We start from the raw sequence: 24,521 nt of genomic DNA, 5'->3' as shown, positions 1-24,521 counted from the left end.
TTCTGTATCTTTGCTTCAGCAACCAGCAGCAGGTGGTTTTGTCTTCTTGAACCAGTTGCTGAAATTGCATACCATGAACTACTCACCAAGGCACCAACTTGACCCCCCCTGGCTAAAACATGCTGGTAGTGAAAAGCAGATTCCCATATTTTGATCTTGAGCTGCTGGTGTGCATGGAAAACATCATCTTCCAGGCCCATCTCCCCCCTGCTGCATAGGGGATGGGGCTGGTGCTGGGCTACACAGCCGCTAACAATTGAGTGACCCTGGTAAAGCGCACTCCCCATCTAATAAACCCCTCACTGGAATGTCACTCCTACCCTGAGAATCAGAGGCACCTCAGGAATGCAGAGATTCTTTTCTTTTCTAAAAAGGAAAAAACAGCTCCTTTAATCCTTTGCTCTTTGACACATGTTAGGGGAGAGGCTAAAGGGGCCAAAGGAATCTCCTAGAATGCAAACAATTTGTCATCTGGCTCAAACTCAGCAATTTTAATTCAGCCTCGGGAATATGCTGTATGTGTCTTTGCCCTGTTCTGCACTCAGAGAATTTTGTTGAGGTTGCTTGGAGATTCTCAGCAGCAGGTTGATTGCATCAGCATAGCAGCAAGGGGAATATCAAGGCCAGGATGGTGGTAGAAAAGCAAAGCCAAAGGTGATGACCACAAAACAGAGCAAATCAGCACAAGATAGAGCAAAGCACTACAGAGAGAAGGAAGTATGTGTGAGGGAGCTCAGCAATAATGAGAAACACTTAGCTGTCAGTGTTAAAAAGTACCCTTTTTAACACTGCCATTCTCCCATCCTCCTCTAAAGCAAATAGTTTGACGACACTACAGACACCTGGAGATTCAACATTTCTGTGAAACTGTATTTGTATCAGTAGCATAGCTTGTTGGAGTCTTTAATCAAAGGCAATGAAACAGCCACTTTTGCTGTAGGCCCTTCACTGCAGCGAGGCAAAGCTACAAGCCTCTCATCTAATCCAGCTATGGGCTTTCATCCCTCTGGTCTGTGCACAGTCACCAAAGGGAATCGTACCAGCACCGGTGAGATGAATGAGAGTTAACAGAAGCTTCGGTGATGGTAGCTGACTCACCAACTTTTGGAAGAGGTCCCCTACACGTTGCTGGTGACTCCACTGCTGCACACGGGGAAAGAGCCCATCATAGAATTCTTTGTGGATCTCGTAAAGCTCAGGCACTTTGAAGAATATTGTCTCAATCTGCTGACTAGTCAGCACAGGCTGAGAGGTGGTGGCAGCTGCTTTCAAAGGCTTCATAGGCTGAAATGAAGAATGAAGGAAATCGTTATCATGCAACCCAAGTACACTCACCCTTGCCACATTACAACGTCGGACATTTGCAATTTCCTTAATCTCTGTCCAACTGTACAGCAACGTGTCTAATAACTGGCACAGGATACTGAAAGACAGGACTCCTGGATACTACCACACTGGCAGCTGGTCACAAGCGGTGTTCCCCAGGGCTCTGTTTTGGGGCCAGCCTTGTTTAATATCTTTATCAATGATCTGGATGAGGGGATTGAGTGCACCCTCAGTAACTTTGCAGATGACACCAAGTTGGGTGGGAGTGTCGATCTGCTCAAGGGTAGGATGGCCCTGCAGAGGGACCTGGACAGGCTGGACCCACGGGCCGAGGCCAACTGTATGAGGTTTAACAAGGCCAAGTGCTGGGTCCTGCACTTTGGTCACAACAACCCCATGCAACGCTACAGGCTTGGGGAGGAGTGGCTGGAAAGCTGCCTGGCTGAAAAGGACCTGGGGGTGTTGGTCAACAGCTGGCTGAACATGAGCCAGCAGTGTGCCCTGGTGGCCAAGAAGGCCAACAGCATGCTGGCTTGTATCAGGAATAGTGTGGCCAGCAGGAGCAGGAAGGTGATTGTCCCCCTGTACTCGGCGCTGGTGAGGCCGCACCTGGAATACTGTGTCCACTTTTGGGCCCCTCAATGCAAGAAAGCCATTGAGGTGCTGGAGCGTGTTCAGAGAAGGGCAACGAAGCTGGTGAAGGGTCTGGAGCACAAGTGTTATGAGGAGTGGCTGAGGGAACTGGGGTTGTTTAGCCTGGAGAAGAGGAGGCTGAGGGGAGACCTTATCGCTCTCTACAACTACCTGAAAGGAGGTTGTAGTGAGGTGGGTGCTGGTCTCTTCTCCCAAGTAGTTAGTGATAGGACAAGAGGAAATGGGCTCAAGCTGCGCCAGGGGAGGTTTAGGTTGGATATTAGGAAAAATTTCTTCACGGAAAGGGTAGTCAAGCATTGGAACAGGCTGCCCAGAGAGGTGGTGGAGTCACCATCCCTGGAAGCGTTCAAAAAACAGGTAGACGTGGCACTCTGGGACACGGTTTAGTCTAGTCTACCCTTGATTGGTTTAGTGTGGACTTGGTAGTGTAGGTTAATGGTTGGACTGGATGATCTTAAAGGTCTTTTCCAACCTAAACGATTCTATGATTCTATAATAACTCCCTGGTTGTGCCATATGCAGTCCTCTCTAAGTCTCTCTTTCTCTCCTGGAGGAGTAACAGGTACCCTTTGCACCTGGTAATTTGTAACCCATGGTAAGTGAAGTTCTGGGAAACTTGGGATGGAAGCAGCAGTGAAAATTGAAGTACCAGTGTCTGAAATGGTATCTGCCACCAGCGCTTACCAGCAGCAGAGCCTCCAGGTGGCTCAGGTAGGTTTCCTCACTGGCTAGGATTCCTGACAGGACCCATTTTCTCATCTCCAGGCCTTTCTCCAGGTCTGGCTCACTCTACAAAGAAGTTGTTAGGGAGAAAAAAGAAAAAGAAAAAAACAAGGAAAAAAAGGGGGGGGGGGAGGGGGAGAAAGAAAAAAAACCAAGAATGAGGATGGAGAGTAACAGATACCATTCAGCTGACCACAGCACACTTTCAGACTAAAACACACCAACCAAGCAAAAAACCCACCTGTGCTCAGTGCCCTGTTTCTAGAAACATGCAAACATAAAACATTAAATACATTTTTATTTACCAGCAACTGATGTCACTTAGATTATTTACAGGTGTTAGCTTTAGTCATCCAATTAGGTGTCTGGACTTCTTCACAAAATTCAAAACACAGAACTTAAAAATTCAGAATTTATCCTCCTAAACAAATCTTAGGGACCCTTGGTTATGTGCAATTCACTCCCTCCTCCCACGAAGAGTTCTCTATGATCTTACTCCAAAGCCATGTTTCTCTATGCAGACAGGATCACTCCCCCTGCATCTACACAGATGTGCATTAATACACAGCAGTTACAGCCTGACATTGCTGTTAAGATGGCTGTTCTTTCTCCCACTCTCTACTGTTCACTAAATTATTTTTCAGTGCCAGCTTGCACAGTGTCTATTTTTAGTTAGAAGACAGAATAATCAGCACTGCTTGGAACACACATGCTGATTTTCTTATTGGGATTCCATGAAGGAGTTCTTAACCAAAACAGTTGAAGAAAGAGAGAGAAAACAAAATACATTCATGGGCAAATGTACCCATCAAGGGAAGACTAACATCAAGTGTTAAGAGCAGCAGTAATCCTCTCTGTTGAATTTCAATTATCCTTCCTCTCAAAACTGTTACCTGAACAATATTTAACCTGATAAAGTGAAATGAAATATTTCCACCAGCTCTGAAAAAAAATGTGGCTGAACAATGAAGGTTATAAATAATGAGAAACACTCCCCTTTTATAGAATCTTATTTCCAGGTTTTTTTATTTCTGTCATTCACAGAAATGGCTTTTTACAATTCTTGCAACCTTTTTATGTTGTTCAATGTCTCTAAGAATAGAGTCAGTAGTTGGATCTGAAAGGGTAGATACTTTTCAGGGGCTTTGGGTAGGTTGTTTAGAGCTTCATCCTACTCCTCTTAATATCCAGAGGAATCTTCAGCTATTGATTTCAGCAGCAGGAGGATCAGGAAACATAGCGGTATGCTCCACTCTATTGACTGAACATAAAGCCCTACAGCTGACAAAAAAAGCTCTGTTTAGTTTAGGGTCCTATGCTTTGAACCCTGCAGATGTATATAAGAGGTTCATTATGGAGACAAGGTATCTTGGCTATAGGTAAGCTTACAGTAACACATCCTGAATGTGACTTTGAGCCTACGCACCACACAAAGAAAGAAACAGATCCTCACGCTCCCAGATATTTCTGGATTCAGTCTCATCAATAACCATCATGATTTTTGAACGTTTTCATTAAATTTCACAAGCTGTTTTCTAGGCTAAAAGACCTTGCAGCAACTACTTTATAAGAATTTTGTGAGGTGTCAAATACCACCATCACCTCTTAAATAAAAGTGGCAGACAGAAGCTGTTCTAAGGAAATGAGTAAAATTCACACGCACGTCAGGTACTACATGGAAAGAAGAACTTGTCTTTGCATCCCGCCCTTCAGTGAGGTTCAGTAAGAACCACAGTGCCTTTTAAAGTCTTGAAAGGGCATCTCAAAGAAGCTAGGACTTTGTAATTCAACAGTCATGTTCAGGTTTCAGAAAAACACCAGTGACGATCTACATGTAAAATGAATGCTGCAACAGATTCTGTGCAGCTACAGAGCACCTGTGTGACTGTTACAGCTCAAACAGAAATGTGCAACAACGTTACGACCATTCCTTATGATTTCTGTACCAGTAGTGTCTGGAAGTCCACCTCATGGACCATTTTGTAAGGTATGGCACATACACATAATCAAGACAGCCCCAAGATGTTTAACAAAGTGCCTTCATCCGAAGAGGCAGAGATGTAGCAGCCCTGGTGCAAGAAAAACACAATAGTTCTTGGTTTCCAAAGATTTCTTACAACACTTACAAAAGAAAAATGCAGCTTCACAAAGAAGCATTGAGAAAAACTAACAGTGCTCCAAAGTCCTCACTCCTGAGGATGAGGTAACTGGTCAATATTGACACAGCACTATAATTATCTCTAGCAGGTCTTCTTGGAGGAGGTGAGGATTTAAAAAACAGCTGGGTATGTTTGTAACATCTGTAAAGAGCAGTACACAATGACAAGTTATTTAAAGGATTCAAACCTCCCCATCGCGACAGTGGCACAACAGTTTTCCTTATAGCACTGAGCACAGTTTTCCTCTTCACAAATAAAAGCTTTAATTTATAAGCCAGTTCTTGCTGGGCATCGTCAGCTGACAGAGACAGCATTTTCTGCCTGAATGTTAATTTCCTCTCTTTAAAAGAGATGTGCTTTTGGAGAGACAAACATCTCCCAGGACACACTAGAGGCCTTCCTTCCTGGCCATTACCACAAGGTCACTTTGCAAAGTCCATGGTATTGTCCTAACCCTTTTTAAGAGGAGCATTTTCCAAGTGTGATGCTTGCAATACTCTAGCCTCAGATGCAGCCAGGCAGGGCAGGGCCTGGCTGCTTTAAGCTACCGTACAGCAGTTGCTGAAGAAGCCCTCAGAGGAGTTTATCCAACAATCACATAGCACATTACAAGGTTTCCAATGCAGTTCCTCCAATTTACATATAGATTCCTCATATGTGAAAAGATGATCTCCTGCTGTTCCTGCTGTGTCAGGGATCAATACGACACCACGGCGCTGCTGTCTGCATTGTGCTGCCACCCTGTATTTCCTTCTGAGAGCCAGTGCCCTGACATGAGTTTCCTGCTGAGGGAGGCCTTTTCTGACAATGTCATCTGGGGCTTGCTGCTAGATGAACATCTGGAAAACAGCCCCTGTGCTTCTTCAGCCTCAGGGTGCTTTTTAAGTCACACTTGTTACGAAACTTACTCCAGGACTGAGAAACTCACTGGGAGCTGGTGCCAACATCAGGAAGAAGAGGAGCAAGTTTAGTATTTGGTATTACAACACTCCTCACTTACGAAGTTGGGAACAGGCTCACCTGCTCACCCAAAACAAGACAGAGCAATTAGCAGGCAGAGATACTGCAAGACTGTCCTTCCACTCTTCCCTTGCAGCACCCCAAGATGTGATGCACCCAGTTGCCAAGGGCATTTTCTGGTTTGCCCATATCTGACAAAAAAGGGGAACAAAGAGCAATGCTATGACCACAACAGCCTCACTGACTGCTCTGTTTCTGTACTCCAGGCAGAAGGGCAGTTAAGAGAGGGAACACCCTGGGCGTAGGTATCAAGCTCCCCACTGGTTCAGGGAGACCTGCCAAGGCTGAGGGCTCCTTTCCCCTACCCTGGCAAGAAGGAAGCAGTTAGAAATCTTTGGGCTGCTTGTGGCAAGGGGAGGAGCTAGTACCACATCTACCAGACCACATTAGCTAGGGGAAAATACACCTATTAACTGAAGTGCAGAAGGGATGTTCCGCGCAGGATGTGGGAGCAGCCTGTACTGGCAAACTCTAACCACTCAGCAGGGAGTGCCAGCTGGTCAGCAGTCCATCCCATGCTTCCTACCCGGCTTGGTTAGCCCATTTTTTATGTGTACAAGTCCAACTGGTATTTCATGTTCTGACTCTGTCCCCACCTCTTTGATGCTAGCATCCATTTCTAGCCTTTCTCCACTGCCCTTCCATCTTTTGGCTACCTCTCTACCCATACGCTTCAGAATAAATCTATCTTACAAGACTATCATGGGGCAGCAGCCAGCACATTCCTGTCTGTCTGCCATGGGAGCTGTGAGGACCCAACACCCAGCCCTTGAACAAGCAAGCAAGAAATCGATGCTCTGTTCCCACTCCTCGTGAACAATATTTTTAAAAAAAGAAAACAAAAAGGAAGGTGGAAAGCAGTATAAAGGAAGTTTCACAGGTACCTCATGCCTATAAGGTTCTGGCCCTTTCTTCTCAACTGGATGGTGCTTCTTGCTATTCCAAAGACTTAAAAACCAAAAGACTGAGTCACAGTCATACATGCAATCTTGCGACCTGAACCAGGGCCAGTCAGAGTGGTTAGAAGCACTGAAGACATTAGAGAGCGTGCATACACTGGCCCCAAGCCATGGCTGTTATGAATGTGTTTACAGCTTGTCAGCCTAAGTACTTTAGTATACTAACCAGGTTGGCATTGCATGTTGTATTCAATTACTGCAAGCCTGAGATTCACCAGCTCCAAGGATTAGACAGATTCAGCTCTTCCCGACTCTGTTTAAAGAACTTGGGGCTTTCTGGTTGTTGTTTAAATTAACAGCAATAATTGTTTTCTTGCAAATGTTAGAACGCAGATTAAGAATCTAGAAACCACAACACACAAGATTTTGCAAAGTGGTTGCTGCCGGCACAGCTCTGTAAAGAGAATCAGTGATTCAAAGTGGGCGTATAAAAGGCACTTTAACTCTCAGACCTTCCTTTGGTACAGTGTGTTCATATGTTGTGCAGTGAATGTGTTCAAAGGAGAGGTTTCCCGTAAGGACAGCTCAGAATCTCATAGAGAAGCTGACAGCCTACGAAAGAGAAAAACTAATTTCAATTTTTAAAGCGTAAATATCTTTGAAAGCTTCTGCTAAACAGGCTGGAGGTGTCTCATTGTCTTGGTGATATTAAACAGGGCAAATTCCGTAATCAAGCCAATCATGCAGGGAGGGGAAGGAGCAGGGAGAGGAGCCAACATTATTTATAACACCAGTACCGATGTGCCAGCTCTCCTCAGGAAGGGCTGTACATCCAGGCAGAGCCCTTACAGAGCAAAGAGCTGGAGAACAAAAAGGTAAAGTTGCATCTGTTGGGGGTGGTGAGGGGAAAGTGACAGTAGAACAAAACAAACAAACAAAACCAAATACTGAGAGGAAGAAATGAGGATTTGGAAATGCTGGAGGGGGAAGGACAAGCTAGCGAGAGTAGTACCAAGCAGAGCAGTAATCCCATTTATTGATGTGGCTTCAGAGGTCAACTTTTCTGGACCCCCTTGGGACCAATCTAGGAGAAAAGTCCACAACCTGCTCTTCCACAGCTCTGCTTTCCTCACAGCTGGCAGACAGTGAGAACAAAAGAATTTGGTCTAGACTGATTCTTCTAAACTCTAGAAAAGTGACTCCCCTCATTTCCTAGGGGGGTGGAACCAGCTTTGCCTTTCCACTGGCAACCCGGCACCCACCTCCACAGAGCCCCACACCCTCAGCTCCACATATGTCTTTGAGCCTGGCTTTGTTGGTGAGCAGATCTTGAAAGACCTTTCTTATTTCTACTCTTCCCATCACTGTAATCTCTCCTCATGTGAATAGCAGCAATAGGATCATGATGACTGAAGCTTCTCATCCTCTCTCAGTCTCTCTAACCTCCAAGTTGCAAGCTACCCAACTCCAAAACTCTTGGCACTAACTCTTCTCTAGTGAAGGGTGTCAGTCACTAACTTTGCAGCTGTGCCAACACTTTCCTGTGCCCCAAGAATACTGTACCAAGCTCTCCCTCTCTCCTCTTGTAATTCTATCCACATATCTACTCCACTTTTCACCCTAGCTATATGGTGAAGACAGACACATTCTTTCTCTTTCTGGGAGTGAATTATCAACTACTTGTTACACACACTGTCTGACACCTTCTGAAGCTACCAGCACTGCCTTATTTGGCAAACATTTGGGCTGACATTCTCCAAGACAGGTTTCCAGAATTTTTTTGAAAGTTCAATCACAACAGTTCAACTGTTACAGAAAGCAAGGTTCAGGAAAATTAAATCACTTCTCAAGTTAAACAAACAAACAACTTAAGCATTAGTGGAACCTATTTCTCCTTTTTCCTCTTTCCCCTGTAGGCTTGCTTCAGAGGAACAGTCAAAGTTTGGCAAAAGCATCAGCTTTATGCCAGGACATGCGTCAGCAGCTCAGCACGGCAATCTGGAAGAGCCAGAAGAGGGGGTACAACCTAGCTTGCTCAATACAAACATTTGTTAAGGCCTCCTTACCACAAAAGTGATGAGTCAGGGGATGCTGAGATCCACACTACAAACACCCATGTTGATTATGTCCTCTCTGGGTCACAGACAAAACTAGTACTGGTGCACCTCTTGTCACCCTCCTTGGATAGCAACAGATGTTTGTGCAATGGACACATCACAGTTGGAATATGAACACCTAAGAGGTGGCTGAAGTGGTACAGTTTGGAGGCTGACCAGCCAGCATCTTTTAGTCTGCTTATATGACGCAGATAGTAGGGGGGGTTGGAAAACAGATCCCAAATGACAAGGTGTAGAACACCACAAACCTTCTGAAAGTCATCTGTGGCCCTCACTGCCTGGAACACAGAACATGAGGTGCTGGGAGGTGGTCACCCTACACACTGACGGAACATGAAGCTCCTCCACAAGTAGTCCAGGAGGTATCCCTTCATTGTCTTTTAGAAAGAGACACTGCTTTTGCCACTCTGCACTTTCTTTATTGTGGCTGGGTAGACCAGGTGGAACCCTGATGCGCTATCCAGCCAAAGGCTATAGCTGCTATAAGGAGATCGAAGGACTTAGTCAAACACTTGGCAGAAAAATACAAAGCCCAGAGCAAGCCCACAAAATAAGTCAAAGCAAAATGCCCTCAACATCCAGATAGCAACAACCCAGTCTCCAACAGGAAGGCTGGTCTCATGGATAAGGCAGATGAACATCACACCAGAATGCTGCTATATCTGCGTGGTGCTAAGCGAATTACTTAGAATTATATTAAAAAAAAAAAAACCACAACCCAAACAAAACCCTGTTTGCAATGTTTTTCATTTTCTGGGTGCCTGACTGGAGTGTTGTTAACTCTTGGTTGCAAGTGAAAATAAAGGGATTTTCCTTTAAATGTGAAGAAAACTGCATTAAAAGTCAGAACCTGGTTTTGCAGAACATTACGCATCTCACATTAAGCACCCAAAATTAGCAGGTGCTTTTCCTATAATCTGTCTGCCTTGATTACCTGTGGTTAGTGAACATACCATCCTCTTATCTCACAGGAACACTGCAAGGATAATTAAGACCTGTGTAGCATTCCAACTGTATTGGGAGTTAATGGTCATGCCAAAAGGAAATGAGTACTTTTGTACTCAGAGCAGAGCTTGCACAGGGTCCTGTAAATAAGGTGTACGCGTAGCTCTAGAGGTAAAATATTGAATCCAGTGAGTATCATTCACTAGATACACTGAACAATGCAGGAGCCCCATAGAAACAATAGGACACGACTGCATAATTGAAAGTTATCATAAAGATTCACGACAAGGCTATAGGCACAAGGCATGGCTGGATAACCATAGTCTTTTCTTAACTTCTGAATGACTTCACAGTCTTAATATTTTGTCAAAGGGTTGTACATAGTGCATGTGTTGTGTTGTTACATACTGTTAAGTGTTGATTTCTAGACTCTGGTCATCAAGATAATCTACAATTTTCAGAAGTAATTGCAGGCACCTAAGAAAGAAGTAAAAGGGCAAGGAGACAACTACAAAAGCAAACACATGTAAACAAAAAGCGGCTTCTGCTAATCAAGTGTAGTGAAAAACAAAATAGAGAAGACATATGTCCTGGTATTTCTGGTCCAACATATTTTATGTGCTTGGCTCAGCACAGTGTGTTTGACACTTAATTTTGTTACTGATGTCTTTTCCACTACAGATGAAAACATAACACAGTAAAAGCCATCTAACAACTCCCAATGACAGAAAGTTTAACTTGTTTGGGAAATACTGCAACCATATATAAATTAGTCTCTTCCACCTTGTCGTGGACCATCCTGCATGAGTGGCATTGTCATTTGTGGACTAATTACAGACAGGATCAACAGATGCTGTTGAGGTTCACAATTAAAAGTCTAATCTGTATCAGGACACCTCTTCCTTTTGGAAGCCATAAAACATCTTTTTATAGTCAGAGAGAAGAAAGCAGCCGTTGATGTTAAAAATAATTTTTTAAAAGGCAGCCTTCTAGCATTATTAATGTAACTTTGAAACTAACTACTGTTAAATGTTTATGAGGCAATATTCAAACAAATAAAGAACAATATTAAATATTAGGCAGTCTCTCTTCCAGGCCTCCAGACACAGACACTATGACAACTGGTTCTTTGAAGATAACTCTCAGCCATATGTAGTCACACAGCATTTTTCCTTCATCCTGAGAAACGTAACCTGGAAATCTCAAGCCAGTATTAAAACGTTCTTGGAGCTTTTGAATTTACTAATGATCATTTCTTCATTCAAAAGCCTCTTACATATCACAAGAATTCTCATCTTGAGAGATAAAGAAAAGCATCTCAGAATTAACAGACTTAACTAGGTTCCATACTTCATAGTCAAATAAAATTAAGCAAACATCAACAATATATGTACTTGATAATGCTTTAAGAGATCTTGACAATGCATTTTTTGTAAACTAGAAAGAAGAACAAGAACACTGCCTCAAATAGGCTTCTTCATCTAACATTCATCCTAGAAAAAGTAAGGAAGCATATGATATGGCACTAACCAATAAAGAGTAATAGAAGGATGTATATAATGAATGCTAAGTATCAATGGTTTGTGGAACTTGTCAGACTCTTGAAATCATTCTGATGCAAGATAAATAAAACTGTCTGATAAAGGTGATGGTGGTGATTTACATGTACACTGATATCTGTAAAATATGCATCTTCTCCTGTGACATCTTAATTAATAGGACAGAACAATATAAAGCCAACACACAAGTTAAACCACTTAAATGACAGATTTCAAAGTGTCATTTACAATGTGGGAATTCAAGGTTGTTTGGCTACACTTTCTTAGAAATACAGTAGGAAGGAAGTGACAGTTGTCTTTGTGCTATTAAGCATTTTTTATGAATGACTTAGGGAAACCAAAAGTTTGCAGAAGACAAAGATATTCAGGGAAACAGCAACTTGGGATTGAAGTCCTGTACAATCTAGGAAGAAAAAGGATAAAGAGAAACAAAGGTTGAAAGTCAAACAGATTAATTCAAGCTGAAACTAAGACATTTTTGACTGTGAAGACAGCAGAGTCAATAGTTATTTACCAAGGCAAGCAGTCTCTACAAGACTATTGTAAAAACAAAAATAGAAATTTTCCTTAAGTTGCAAGCGATAGCCATGCTACTGAACCTGAAGCAAAAATAAAGCAAGATAGTCTGAAGGTCCACATCAAAGCACAGGTCAGGCTTAGGTGGTCTCTTCTGAACTTTTTATCTGCCATAATTGATTATATAGATAGCTATTTGGTGAATAGTCAAATTCATTGTAAGAAGTGGCCATCTCCCACCCAAAGCCACCAGACCTCAGAGCTCACAGTTTTAATTCCTCTTATTGCATTTTCACAGGGTGAAGAAAACAGATCTTATATTCTAGATGCTTTATCAAAGCCTTTAACCTACCTGAAAATAACTCTTATTTTCCTTATGAAAGGCAATGACAACCCACATGCACAGATGTATGAACATCATAATGTAGGATGTTTTGTTCCAGAGTCTCCTTTCCAAAATATCTGGTATTTAGAGACATCCTCAACAGCAATTAATCACCAATTCTCTCCACTGAAATTCACAAAGGGTGAAAAACTGAGGCTTAAAAATCATACACACATCACTCATTCCTGAAGTTTAGGCTTAGAATCAGCTAGACACATCAATTTAGCTCTAAATATACAATATAAATCAGGCAGTGCTATATTATGTCAGTTAATCTGTCCTACAGTGCTAGTAGTCCCTGTCTTTGCTCCCTGTTAAAGCAGTCTACCCCTTGCAAACCTAAAAGGCTTTGCTGACTCCAAAAAGGCAGGAAAGGACTCACTGATTTTGTAGATTCCAGAGACCCTGAAGATAGAGTGTCTCGGCTGCCCCGACTCTTGGAACTGAGATGGGGTGAGGATGATGGCGAGTCATCAATATAGGGCATCATATCATGATGTCGCCTCTGTTCTTCAGCACGGTCTGCATCATACGCATAGCTAGGTGGTGTGCCACTGAATGAAGCATCTGTAAAACACAGGAGAAAAATCTGTCTGGTCAGAGTCAAGCTGGACAGGAGACAGGCTGGTCAACCAAGGCACTGCCTGCCTCCCAGCTATTATGATTACTTATCAGAAAACCCAGAGTCCGTGATAGTTAAATATAGATCAAGTGGAGGTGTAAATTTAATTAAACTCATGTTGTCACCAAACATTCACTTCACTCATTTTAAGTCCTAAAAGGTAAAGTCCTTTCTAATATCTAACATTGGTGTTCATTTAATTACATCTCCTTCCCTCAAGTTTTCCTTCAAAAGCATTAGCATCAAAATAAATCCTTTTGCAGGCTCCATAAAAGTCATGCAGTCTGGGTTTAGGAATGTAGTGGGTTAGGGTAACAGACCTTGTTTTTTTCTGTAGAACAAGAACAGATGATACCCATGCCAATTTAGCAATCATAGATAATACATAGCTCAGAAGAGAAACATAACTCTTTCCAGACCTCTCAGGAACAAGAGGACTAGGAAAGAAAGGTCTTACATGTCAAGTGAACCAGCCTACTACCAAAAATAAAATCCTAAGAGGCCCTCTTCTATCGGCTGCCCCTCCTCCTCAATTTTGAGACTAACTCCTTAAACAAATGAACAAACTACCACCCTGCTCCCTCCTACACCCCCCCCCCCCCCCAATCCCACAAAAAAACAAACAAAAAAGAATGGTGGTATGAAGAGTCAAATTAACCACTACTGCATGAGATATCAATGAACTTCTGCAGGAAAGATAAGTAGTAAAATTGGTTCTGGTATCTTTAGTAGCTGTGTACAGAGACTGTTTCTGCAAAAATCTGTATTAAAGAGACACACTTAGCAGCTCCCTCTACCATAGGTTAAAAGGTCTTTCACCTCTCTGCACAAAGACATATACACAGAAGACCAAAATTTGCTTTCTGCACCATGGCACTGCAACACATACATCTTGCCTGAGAGAAGCTGGAGATAACCTTACATACATAACAAAGTTACATGGGCCTGTGAAGCACTTTGACCTGTCAATGCCCAGAAGTGTCCTGCATGTAACAGTAATAGCCATGCACGGGTCACTGAACACAAAATGGTAGAGTTCCTCCTCTTTCAGTTACAAGTCATAAAATGCCACTCTTCTCCCAAAACTGAAAAATAACCACAGGGAGATAAGCTAGATCCACTTTTACAGTAGCAGGCGAGCCTTATGGAAGACAAAGCCACAAAAAAGAACAGCTTTTTTGTCTTGTAAGTTTAAAATTATGCATTAAACTCACACTTGAACACAAGTAGAACCAATTTTTACTTGTTTTCACAAATATCCAGGTTCTGTGAAAATAATAAGCAGCAGCTGCCAAGCATACTAATAATCCTGTTCTACATCACTAAGGCAGGGTGGAGGAGTAACATTTTAAAGCCCACTTTCCTCCCTCACAGTAAACTCAGTTAAAGCATGACTCATTCCAGTAAAGGATGTGAACTTTGTGTAGAACAGAATAAAACTTGATCCATGTGGCTTATTCAGGAGGGAGAGCTGGTCTAGGGAATTTACGCAAACAATATACTGAAAATCCAACAATAAACTCACTGTAGAAGTGAGCCTCTGTCTCGGTTCATAACCAAATACCACCCAGCTAAATAACAGCTGTATACGACGCCTTTAGGCTGCTGAAGGACCATGGCAATATTATTTTAACAAGCTGAATGAGTTTTATGTCACCCACCCGCTCAGGGTATTACCCTGTGCTCAAGCTCTCAGAGTTCCTCAGAAGACTCATTAGACTGTGCAAGACTGGGCGGGGTGGGGGGGTGTAAGGTGGTACATGTTCTCTGGAAGGGACTTTTGTCTAGATGTCAGATGTTTCCAGAGCTCCCCAACCATTTAGAAGACACCCAATTAAGTTCATTTGGTAAACAGAAGCTTGAAAGGGAGTTGTTGAAATAAGGATGCTCAGTCACAAACAAAAGAGATTTTTTGATATCCCAAAGTTGGATAATGTCTACAACACCTGCAAGCCAAACAAATCTCATGCTGGAATTTTCAAAAGCTCTCCAGCTAAAAGAATGCGGAAGAGAAGACAGCATTGCCCCCACCTTGCACTACCCAAACAGGCAACAAAACACTGAAGAGAAAAAGTAAAAATACCCTCCTCACACACAAGATGGATGGTCTTCTGTTTGGGCAGAAGGTTAAGGGTCTGTTTTGACTCCAGAAACCAGAATTATAAATAGAAAGGAGGATGGGTGTCTCCTTGCATCTCTGCACTATTTATGCTGTATTTAAAAAAAAAAAGAAAATAAAACCCAAAACCTAACACCATATAACTTCAGTGGAGGACTACAGATACCTGCTTTCCATTCAGCTGTCCCTTGTGCATCTTTCTAACCCAAGAAGCCTGCAAGATATTACTGACAATTTAACACTGCCATTATCCAAGGAAGAAGATCAGTACTGGGCGCTTAACGTAGGCTTCATGCCTTTGATCAAGTGAAAGTTCTTTTTCCTTCAGAAGTTTCTTCAAACTACTCTTATCCAAACCAGTTTCTCCTGCACGCATGCAGTAACAAGACCACGTTGCTGTGCAGAAATTAAGGGAGGAATATTTCTTTCACTCCCAGTGTTCACTTCCAAAATTTATAGTTTGCTCCACTTCTGTTAATGCAGGAGTGAATGCAGACTACAATGTATTAGCAGAAAGGCTTGCGGTGAATCACAGTATTTTCATTTCCTCACTTTCTCCTGCTAAAAAGCAGACTTCACACTCTACCTTCCGTAACATGTTCTGTCTCCTACTACACAGGGAAACCTTTATCTGAAACTGAAGGAAAGGGCAGTTGGAGGACTTGGACTCAGAAGCGGAGATTTATTCCTAGCTTTGCAACAAGATTCAGTGTAGTACCTGTGAATCACTTTGTCTCCCTATCCATAACAATGAAAATAACACATCTCAACAAGGAATGAATCTATCAGTGTCACAGACTGCCATGAGATCCATGCATAGAAAGCTCCACAAAGAATTTAAAACTTTATTTCTGTCCTCCAGGGATCCTTCACACAGTAAAAAGCTTAGAAGTAGTTATAATCCCTCTTCTTTCTATTACTGCTGCACACAGCACTGAAATTCACCTGTGGAGATTTTAATTACATCCAAGGCAGAAGGACCTTCTTGCTTTTATTCTACCATTTTTTCAAACAGAAGCAAAGTATTATGTGGCCAGATACACTACGCAAGTCTTAACACTAACAACAGAGGTAGACTTGTATCTCTGTGATTAAAGAGACCACTGTTGCTAGGGAAACTAGGTTATTCAGATCTCCTAAAACCAGCACAATGCTGCAGAGGCTGTTCAGGCTCTACCTGGGAGCAAAAAGACTAGAGCAAAGAGATTAGAGCCAGGAGCTCACCTGCTCAGACACTTCCAGCTGCTCTGGATGCTGCTATTGTAGGTGGCAAGTGGACACAGCAGCTGGGCCCAAGCAAGGGGGCTTGGTTTCTTAGCCAGTGTCTCAGGTAGGGCGAGCATGAAGACGATTCCTATTCTCCTTTTAGGGCCAGCTAGCAAGTCATCAGTAACTGAGTCATCAAAGCCAGAGAACGATGAAACACAGGAACAACAGACAATTGCTGACAAGGGACAGCTAAGGAAAAAGCGTAGGCATACAAGGATGATGGGCTCAAACATGTATTGAGAGAGCACCAGAGACAGACACTGAGGACACTACTCCATGTGTGTCATGCTTCTCTTACCCCAGTGGCAGGCCCCCTTTCTCCTCCTCTTTGGGTAACCTGTAAGAGATCCCACCCCACGGAGAAAGAGCAGCAGCTGTGACTTACAGAAACGAGCCCTCTCAGCACCTAAGAGTAGCTATTTCTACCACTGGCCCTCTGACATTCTCTTACAGTACCCTTCTCCTGCGCCAGCATGATTTTCAGGTGCAATGAACTACCTGGGGCTACAAAGGCTCATCATCGATTGACATATTCTGCTAAAAACCTCAAGCATTTACTTCCACCTTTGGTTCTGACAACAATGGCCTCCCTGGCCTTGCTTTGTTCCAGCTTTTATGAGCCCGTTCCACCATCCCCTTCCTCCATTACTGCTTCCATCCTCTCATCTCCTTTCTCATCTCTGTCCCCTTTTCATTTTGGTTTTCTCAAACTTAATATTCCTTTTCTCTGTCTTCCTGTTCCTCCCCTCTTCTAAATTGCTCCTCTCCCTCACTGCCTCAGATTTCACCTGGCTGGGGAGTAAGGAAGAATCTAACAAATTTACAGTTAGTCACAAATTCACTGGCACTCAGAGACAGCGCAGCAACACTGTTCCCTTGTCCTGTTGCCTACACCCTTCCTGCTGGGTGCCACATTCATTCTTCGGGAATATGAAATCAAGTCATAGATCTAACTTAAAAGCAGGAAGGGAAAAAGAAATTAACTTCTAAGTAAAAATAAAGATTAGCTGTGTCTAATCCAGGGACACACAATGGTTCAAATGCATGTGTCATACTTCCACAGCATCACAACATCCATAGCTGCTTGAGAGGCTTAACAGCAGCATGCAGAGAAGCTTCCAAGCTAGCTGTGCTCCAGCTAATCCTGCTAAAAGAGCAGTGAAGCCACAGCAGCTCAGACCTGCCTGCCTAAGTAAATACCTAGAATCCTGGAGGGGGAGGGGGAGTTGCATCTCATGCCAAAGCCCCACATCACTGTGGTTTCATTGTAACCGGTACCAAGGCTAGCACAAGTTTGTAATGTCTATACTCTCTCCAAAACCATTCCCGCTGCTGCAGAGCAGAAGAGAACTAAGGCAGTTTGCAGCCTCTGAGTGTGTTTGCATGCCAGGGAATGTGTGAGGCCATAGTTTGACAATGCATTGTCCTGGCCGCAATAGGCGTTTAAGGTTTCCCCCCCCAAGCCATAAACCACTGCATGGCCCTTTCCCCTCTTATCCCCCTAGCTCTGCAACCCCACAGATGTCTATGGTCTAGATAAAGAATTCAGCCAGCTCAAAATATCTTTGACATTTCCCTTCTAAGCTGGATCAGCTCTCTGATCTAGTTCATGGCACAGATATCCAAACTGAAAGGATACATGCATGGTAGCTCTGGGATGGCTATACTTAAAAACTTGTACTGCAGCTGAAGACATCATATTAGCTAAACACTGAGTTTCCTTTAGGCTGAAGCTTAGTCAGTTCCTGGGATTTACACATGGCTGGTGTGGGGATAAGTTACTAGAATGCAACACTTTTCTTATAAAACCTTTTTTTTGGGGGGGGGGGGGGGGGGGGGGGAGTAATCTTTAAGTTACTAATATGCCTTACCAACTTCAGCTCCAGCTTTTACATGCTACTGTTTGCTTGGTGATAAACAATATAGAATCATGTCATTTTACTTCTTAGTGCTGGCCAGGCTACTTGGAGAAGGATCAGGGATTCTGGCCCAGTGCTGAGCACAAGCAGAAGTACATCAGTGTGGATGGGCTGTGAATGCAGTTGCCTAGGGAATATAGCAGCACTTTCTAAAAAATATAAGAGTTAAACTATGGAAAACTAAGCATCTTGCTTATTTCCTTGACACCTTCTGAATCATCATCTCCAAAACCAGGAAATAGTGCACTCAATACTTTGTGCACTTTTGCACAAAACTGAGATCCACAAACAGTAATTATGCTATCTACCTACATCAGGAGCCTGTCCCAGAATGAAGACCAAATACCAAAAGGAAAAAAAATAGGTAAGTTTGCCATGTCAAATCCCTATGGCTTTATTCTTCTCAGGCTAATGAAGAAAAGGCTCTGCTAGGATGCTAAACAGATTGTCCTGGTTTCGGCTGGGACAGAGTTAATTTTCTTCCTAGTAGCAGGCATAGTGCTGTGTTTTGGATTTAGTAGGAGAAGAATGTTGATAACACGCTGATGTTTTTAGTTGTTCCTAAGTGCTGCTTATGCTAGTCAAGGACTTTTCAGCTTCCCATGCTCTGCCAGGTGCACAAGAAACTGGGAGGGGGCACAGCCAGAATAGTTGATCCAAACTGACCAAAGGGCTATTCCATACTATATGACATCATGCTCAGTATATAAACTGAGGGGGGGGCTGGCCAGGGAGCAGTGATCGCTGCTCGGGAACTGTCTGGGTATTGGTCGGCGGGTGGTGAGCAATTGCATTGTGCATCACTTGCTTTGTATATTGTTATTATCATTATCATTATTATATTGTTATTATTGTCATTACTATTTTACTTTATTTCAATTGTTAAACTGTTCTTATCTCAACCCAGGAGTGTTTCTCACTCTTACTCCTCCGATTCTCTCCCCCATCCCATCATTTCCTTCATGCTCTGTATCTCTTCTCTATGTAAAGACAGTACATCTACATGTAAAAATGTTTAGTGAAACCCGAAGCTCCCACTCAAATACAAAACCAATTCATTTAGCAACAAAAAATCCCATTAGTTTGCAAATTCATTCTTTAGTATTAGATGAGCATGAAAACAGAAAGGCAAAAAGTAATAAAAGCTAGCTCCAAGCCTGCCTATGGCCTCCAACTAGATTTCTCCATTAAGCACATGAAGAGAATCCAACTATCAGTGCTAGCTGATAGACTCCTACAAGGCGCCCCATCATTTGCCATAGAAGAAAAATGTCCACAGAGGATGATCTTGCTTACCTCTGCTGAACAAGCTGTTTGGGAGCATGGGTTGCAGAAGTAGAATTGCAGTGAAATACATAACACAGCCCACCCACAGGAAACACCCATCAGCACACAAAACCAAGGCAGAGTTAAACAAGCAGTTTCATACAATGCAGCCAAGCTACAGTTTCCCTTCTGCAGGCAGACTTGAAATGGGCTCTGAAAGCATGCCGTATATTGACAACTTGCAATGAAACACTCTTTAGGGAATAGAACAGAAGGGGAACAGTACCCCAGAAAGGGAGGTTTCTAAATACATAGCTGGACACTGGAATTACCCCTATAGCTTATACAGCAACCAAAAAAGGAGTTCTGTGAATCCAAAACTTCAGCAGGTTTTCCTGAAATCACCATATCCATTTCAGGTTTGCATCCTCCCCACTCCCATTGTAATAGGTCATCTTCCTGCAGTGTGTTAAGTGGCTGCAGGAACAAGTCTCTGTCACACATAAATTTTACCCAATGTTTCATTTTCTTTCAAGGGTAAGGGTGTGTTTGTGTGTGTGTGCATGTGAGTGCACGTGTATGCATGCATGTAGAGAGTGAGAACTGCATCTTATTTTTGAGATGGAAGAAGGACAAAGCAATGTACCTTGCATACGGAAGCAGCAAGACAGCTGGTGGTTCTCTCCACCCTCCCTCCCCCAGGGGATCTCAGCCCATAGACATTAAACAGCCTCCAAGAAACTTCTGTCTCTACCGCAGATGAGCTTTATCCTTGTAGCACCCTTAAGTCTTTAGGAGATGAATTAACTGCAGTCCACTTTTAATCTTTTAGGTGTGTCAAGCCCAGATCATTAAACATCTAAAAAAGAAGATCAGAGGTCTTTAATCTGTCCATATATTCCATGAAGAGTTCATGCAGACACTAGAGGACAGGTCTGATCTGCTTGTAGCAGTCTGTTACTGAGACAGGCTGTTGCATTTTTGCTCTGATTGGCATTTTCCTGGGGACAGATTTAACATTCACAGGGATCTAATACCCATGCAGAGTAAGGTTCCATGATCCAGCCATGATGTGAAAGCTGGGGCCACCAAGACCATTCTCCACCTCAGGGAAGCCTAAGGCATCCTCACACAGGACAGAAAGAACTAAGGCTACTGGGAGAGTCATTATGAGAGAAAAATTCAGGAAGCTAACCTGATCATCTAGGAGAGACCATCTTTTACCAGACAAACCTGCACTGTAGCATGCAAATTCCAAAGATTTCCCTTCTGCCAGCCAGCACAACTTCCCTGCTGCTCATCTTTGCTTCAGACAACTCCAGCTTAGCAACCATGGAGTGCTACATGCTAAGGAGTGTAGACCAAGCTGTCATCCACACATTACATTCAGGCAGGCTTTGACACAGTGCATGCCACAGAGGTCAGCAAGGGAAAAGTATCAGAGGTGTAAATTCCCATCTCTGTAGGACATCTGACACTTGGATCAGTTTCAATCAAACTGAAATACTGGGAGGGAAGCACAACCATGGCACAGCACAAACTAGACAGAGAAGTCCAACTGATGATAACAGTTGTGATTAGGAGAAAACCAGGTTACACATTCAGAAGATGCGGCCTTTCAAATACAGGGTGTTTCCGCAGCAATTTGTAAATTTTAGGATCTATCTATCTGTATGTAACTAACTGTATGTAACTCATATTAAGAAAGAAAGTTACCCATAGTTACTGCAGAAGGCAAGACTTGAACATCTCTCCATGACGGCTGACAATGCCTATGTCCTACTGGCTGTTATATGCTCTCCAAGGCACTTAAAAGGTTTAATCGCCATCACTTAGAGCCCCAAACATCAGTGAGTAAACACACGCATATATCAATGAGGTATGTTGCCAGCACGACTGGCTGCAAATACGCTGCCAACAGGTAAAGACAGAGAAATTCTGGTCAGGCCTGAATTACATAGGTACCATCCATTCAAGGAAGAGTGTGAGAATACTTAACTCACAGGGCCAGGGCCCAAAACAGTGAAACTGCTGTTAGCTTTTTTCTTTTTTTTACTGTTTCTCCTAAATGTTTACCACTAAGTCATATGGTACAATATAACACCCCATAACATGGATGAATACCTCTCAGACTCCTGCCTTGGAGAGAGCAGAAAGTGAATCTGTTTCCATCCAGGGTCTATGTCTTTAGATTCCTCTCCTGTTCTATGTTTTCCCAGGCAGGCTGGAAAGGTTTCCATGTTCAGTTCATGTTGGCAGTCAGGCCAGTGGATGTTCTTGGCAAAGTAAATCCCACAGCAAACTGGAACTCCTTTCCAGTTTTCTTTTCCATTCCTTACTCAGGATTGTGCACCAAGTTTAGGTGTTCTCATTCACTGCAAGTCTAACAGGCAGAAAGTAAATTTAGACATGGTCATTCAGAATTAAAGACTTTTTTCAGTATGGACAGGCAGATATGTATATGTGGCTTTGCACCGAAGGCACTAGGAGCTTTAGCACTGACCAGATCACAGGTGCAAGCTGACTGAAATAGAGAAAAGGTTTCCATGAAAAATAAGATTTAAAAAACCAAAACCAAACAAGTAAACAACAATGAACCACACACAGCTGTAATGAGAAGAACCTAGAAGTCAGACTATTTCCCAACAAAAGCAGGGGCTGCATTAGGAGAGCTAAAGTTTTAGGATTCAAGCAGTCTCCATGCTCTTTGTAGGTTCCTGTCCACGTCTCCCCCCCACTGTCCCGTAACAGACATGTTTGCAGGGAGCACAGCAAACCACAGCAGGAGCTGGCTAAGCTAAAAATAACTGGCAAGAGTGTTATTTTATAAGGCAGAGCAGTTCCCTATCCCATTTCACTGATCATCTCCACACAATGCATCAGCATAACTGAGCACAGAGGTGGAATGGAGCAAATGTGACTGTTCAGGTCAGCACTACTCCTGTGCTCAAACTACAGCCTTGATTTCATTTCTGAAAAGAAATCCAGTAATAAAGCCTAAAACCTGGAAACTGCATGTACTAACTACATTAGGGAGGCTGCTTCTCTCATACCTAGTGTGGCTCTATCATTTGTCAGGTGAATGGATGAAAATTCCAACCATGATCAGCACACTGTTTACTATTTTGTTCTTCACAGTTATCTCAGAGTTTTGCAGCCACTTCAAACAACATTTGGCAACAGGAATCTCCAGAGAAGTAGAAGAAATTAGAAAAATAATAGAAACAAAATGGACCAATTGCCACAGCATGATCTGTTAACAAAAAAACCCCACAATGTATATATTCCATTTCCTGTATTTAACTAGAGCAGACCAAAAGTCCTGCCATGCAGAGAGGAAAGCGCCTGTTAAAACAAGAGTTTAACTGAACTGACAGGTTTGTGAGAAGGGAAGGGAGGACCAGCCCTAGGCAGCAGGGGGTATTAAAGTCTATTCAAAAAAAACCAGTAAACGTGCCTGATAAGAATATGGTTCTGTTTCTACATCTTCAACCTCTTTCAGGATGAGTTGCTTTGGCTTTTTTTTTTTCTTCCCATATTGTTTTGTTTTCTCACTAGTGCAGCTAGGACACTAAGAAGCCAGTAAAGCTAGCCACGGTTTTCCTGTTTACACTGTAAATCTAGCCATTGACATCTTACTTGTTACACTGTAAAAAATAAGCTATTGATTTACCATCTCAGCCTAGAACAAGCAACCCAAGCTAAATGCCTTGCTAGGCAGATGGCTCTGCCTACACCACCAACAACCTTTTCCGAACACAGCTGCTGCCCAAGCTCAGTGTCTTCCTGTCATTTGGCTGGAGAAGAAAAAACAACAGGTTTGTGTCATTGATAACCATGGCAAGGTAATTATAGTAACTTTTTTAAATTATTATTAAAGATGCTGAAGGTAGAACACAGCTCCCTACCAGCATTAATAAACACCATCTACTCCCCATCTCTTTTCCCTTGAAACTACTAGATAAGATGAAGGTGGTTGAGGTCACATGTTAAGGTTTGTTCTGGGCTAGTAAGTTCTCGCCTGACATACCGTACCACCTTTCCTCCCAAACTGCGTGCTTCTTTTGCAGAATCTGCTTTTAGAAGTGGAAGTCCTCTTGTAATCATTACGATTGTGAAGAATGAATTTAGAAAAACACAGTTCGAGAATAAGCAGCACAGTGGTGCCAGTCAGAGTTCTCAGAGGAGCTGAAGAGATGACAGACCTCTCAGTCTGAGCTCATTGTGTACTCCATCAGACACCAGCAATGCTGTTTTATACTTCAGCATTGACTAATTCATTGCTGTTCAGATTTTATTAAAATATGGGATAAGAGGGAGCTTATTTTGGTAACAGAGATGTGTTAACACCACCATTTCATTAAGCCCTGCCATCCCACAGCATGAATGAGCCAACAAGTGATTTTGAAGCCATGCCAAGGGGAAGTACTAAAATGCCAACGAATTTCATCCAAAGGAAAATAGGACCACACCAGTCCCAACTAAGATGCAACAACCTATGTAGATGATGGCATCCCTCAACAGCTTTCTTCTGTACCCAAACTTGCATATACAAAGCAGAGCTCCTGCTCAGACAGTAGCTCTCAAAGCAGACAACTAGAGGTCCTCGTGCTCAGCAAGTCACAAAGTAGTTTCATACAGTAACTTTGCACCAAGGCCAAGAACTGAGAGCTGTGGATATGCAGAGGCACACAGGCCCAGGCAGGATCAGAGCCCAGCTGCGCCTGTGCAGACCTCTGTGACCGCCATTTCTTCGAGGGCACCCAGAGCTGTAACTCAGATCAGCTAGTGCAGGAGAAGGCAGCACAGCAGGAGGACTTGTGAAAACAGCTTTCTCTCCTGCAGGCCCTAGAGAAGCCTTTGCACTACTGCTGTACTGCAGATGATGTAGCTAAGGATTGTCAACAGTGAGGACTCATTCCCAGGCAAGTCACGAAATAAACAGATTTGGGGGGTGGGGGGAAGGTGGGGGGTGTCCCCACAACCCACTTTCCTGCACAAGACCTTCTCTTTCCCTAGTGGT

At 43.0% G+C, this 24,521-nt stretch overlaps 1 protein-coding gene across 3 annotated transcripts in view; it reads right to left on the bottom strand.

Annotated features, from left to right (window-relative positions):
- Positions 1-24,521, bottom strand: part of BCR (BCR activator of RhoGEF and GTPase) — a 103,483-nt gene that overhangs the window by 37,620 nt on the left and 41,342 nt on the right. The window contains exons 1-4 of one of the 3 annotated variants that reach the window (XM_075718117.1): positions 12,715-12,790; positions 5,767-5,802; positions 2,665-2,759; positions 1,099-1,284 (exon numbers count right to left, since the gene is read on the bottom strand). In XM_075718117.1, the coding sequence (XP_075574232.1) occupies positions 1,099-1,284; positions 2,665-2,759; positions 5,767-5,802; positions 12,715-12,790 (393 nt within the window). Of the gene's footprint in view, positions 1-1,098; positions 1,285-2,664; positions 2,770-5,766; positions 5,803-12,685; positions 12,871-24,521 lie in introns of those variants that run through there. The other 2 variants (XM_075718116.1, XM_075718115.1) reach the window with 2 other exon arrangements.

This window comes from Pelecanus crispus, chromosome 11 (assembly GCF_030463565.1).
Source record: "Pelecanus crispus isolate bPelCri1 chromosome 11, bPelCri1.pri, whole genome shotgun sequence".
Lineage (NCBI taxonomy): Eukaryota > Metazoa > Chordata > Aves > Pelecaniformes > Pelecanidae > Pelecanus > Pelecanus crispus.
This window is presented reverse-complemented; position numbering and strand designations above follow the sequence as displayed.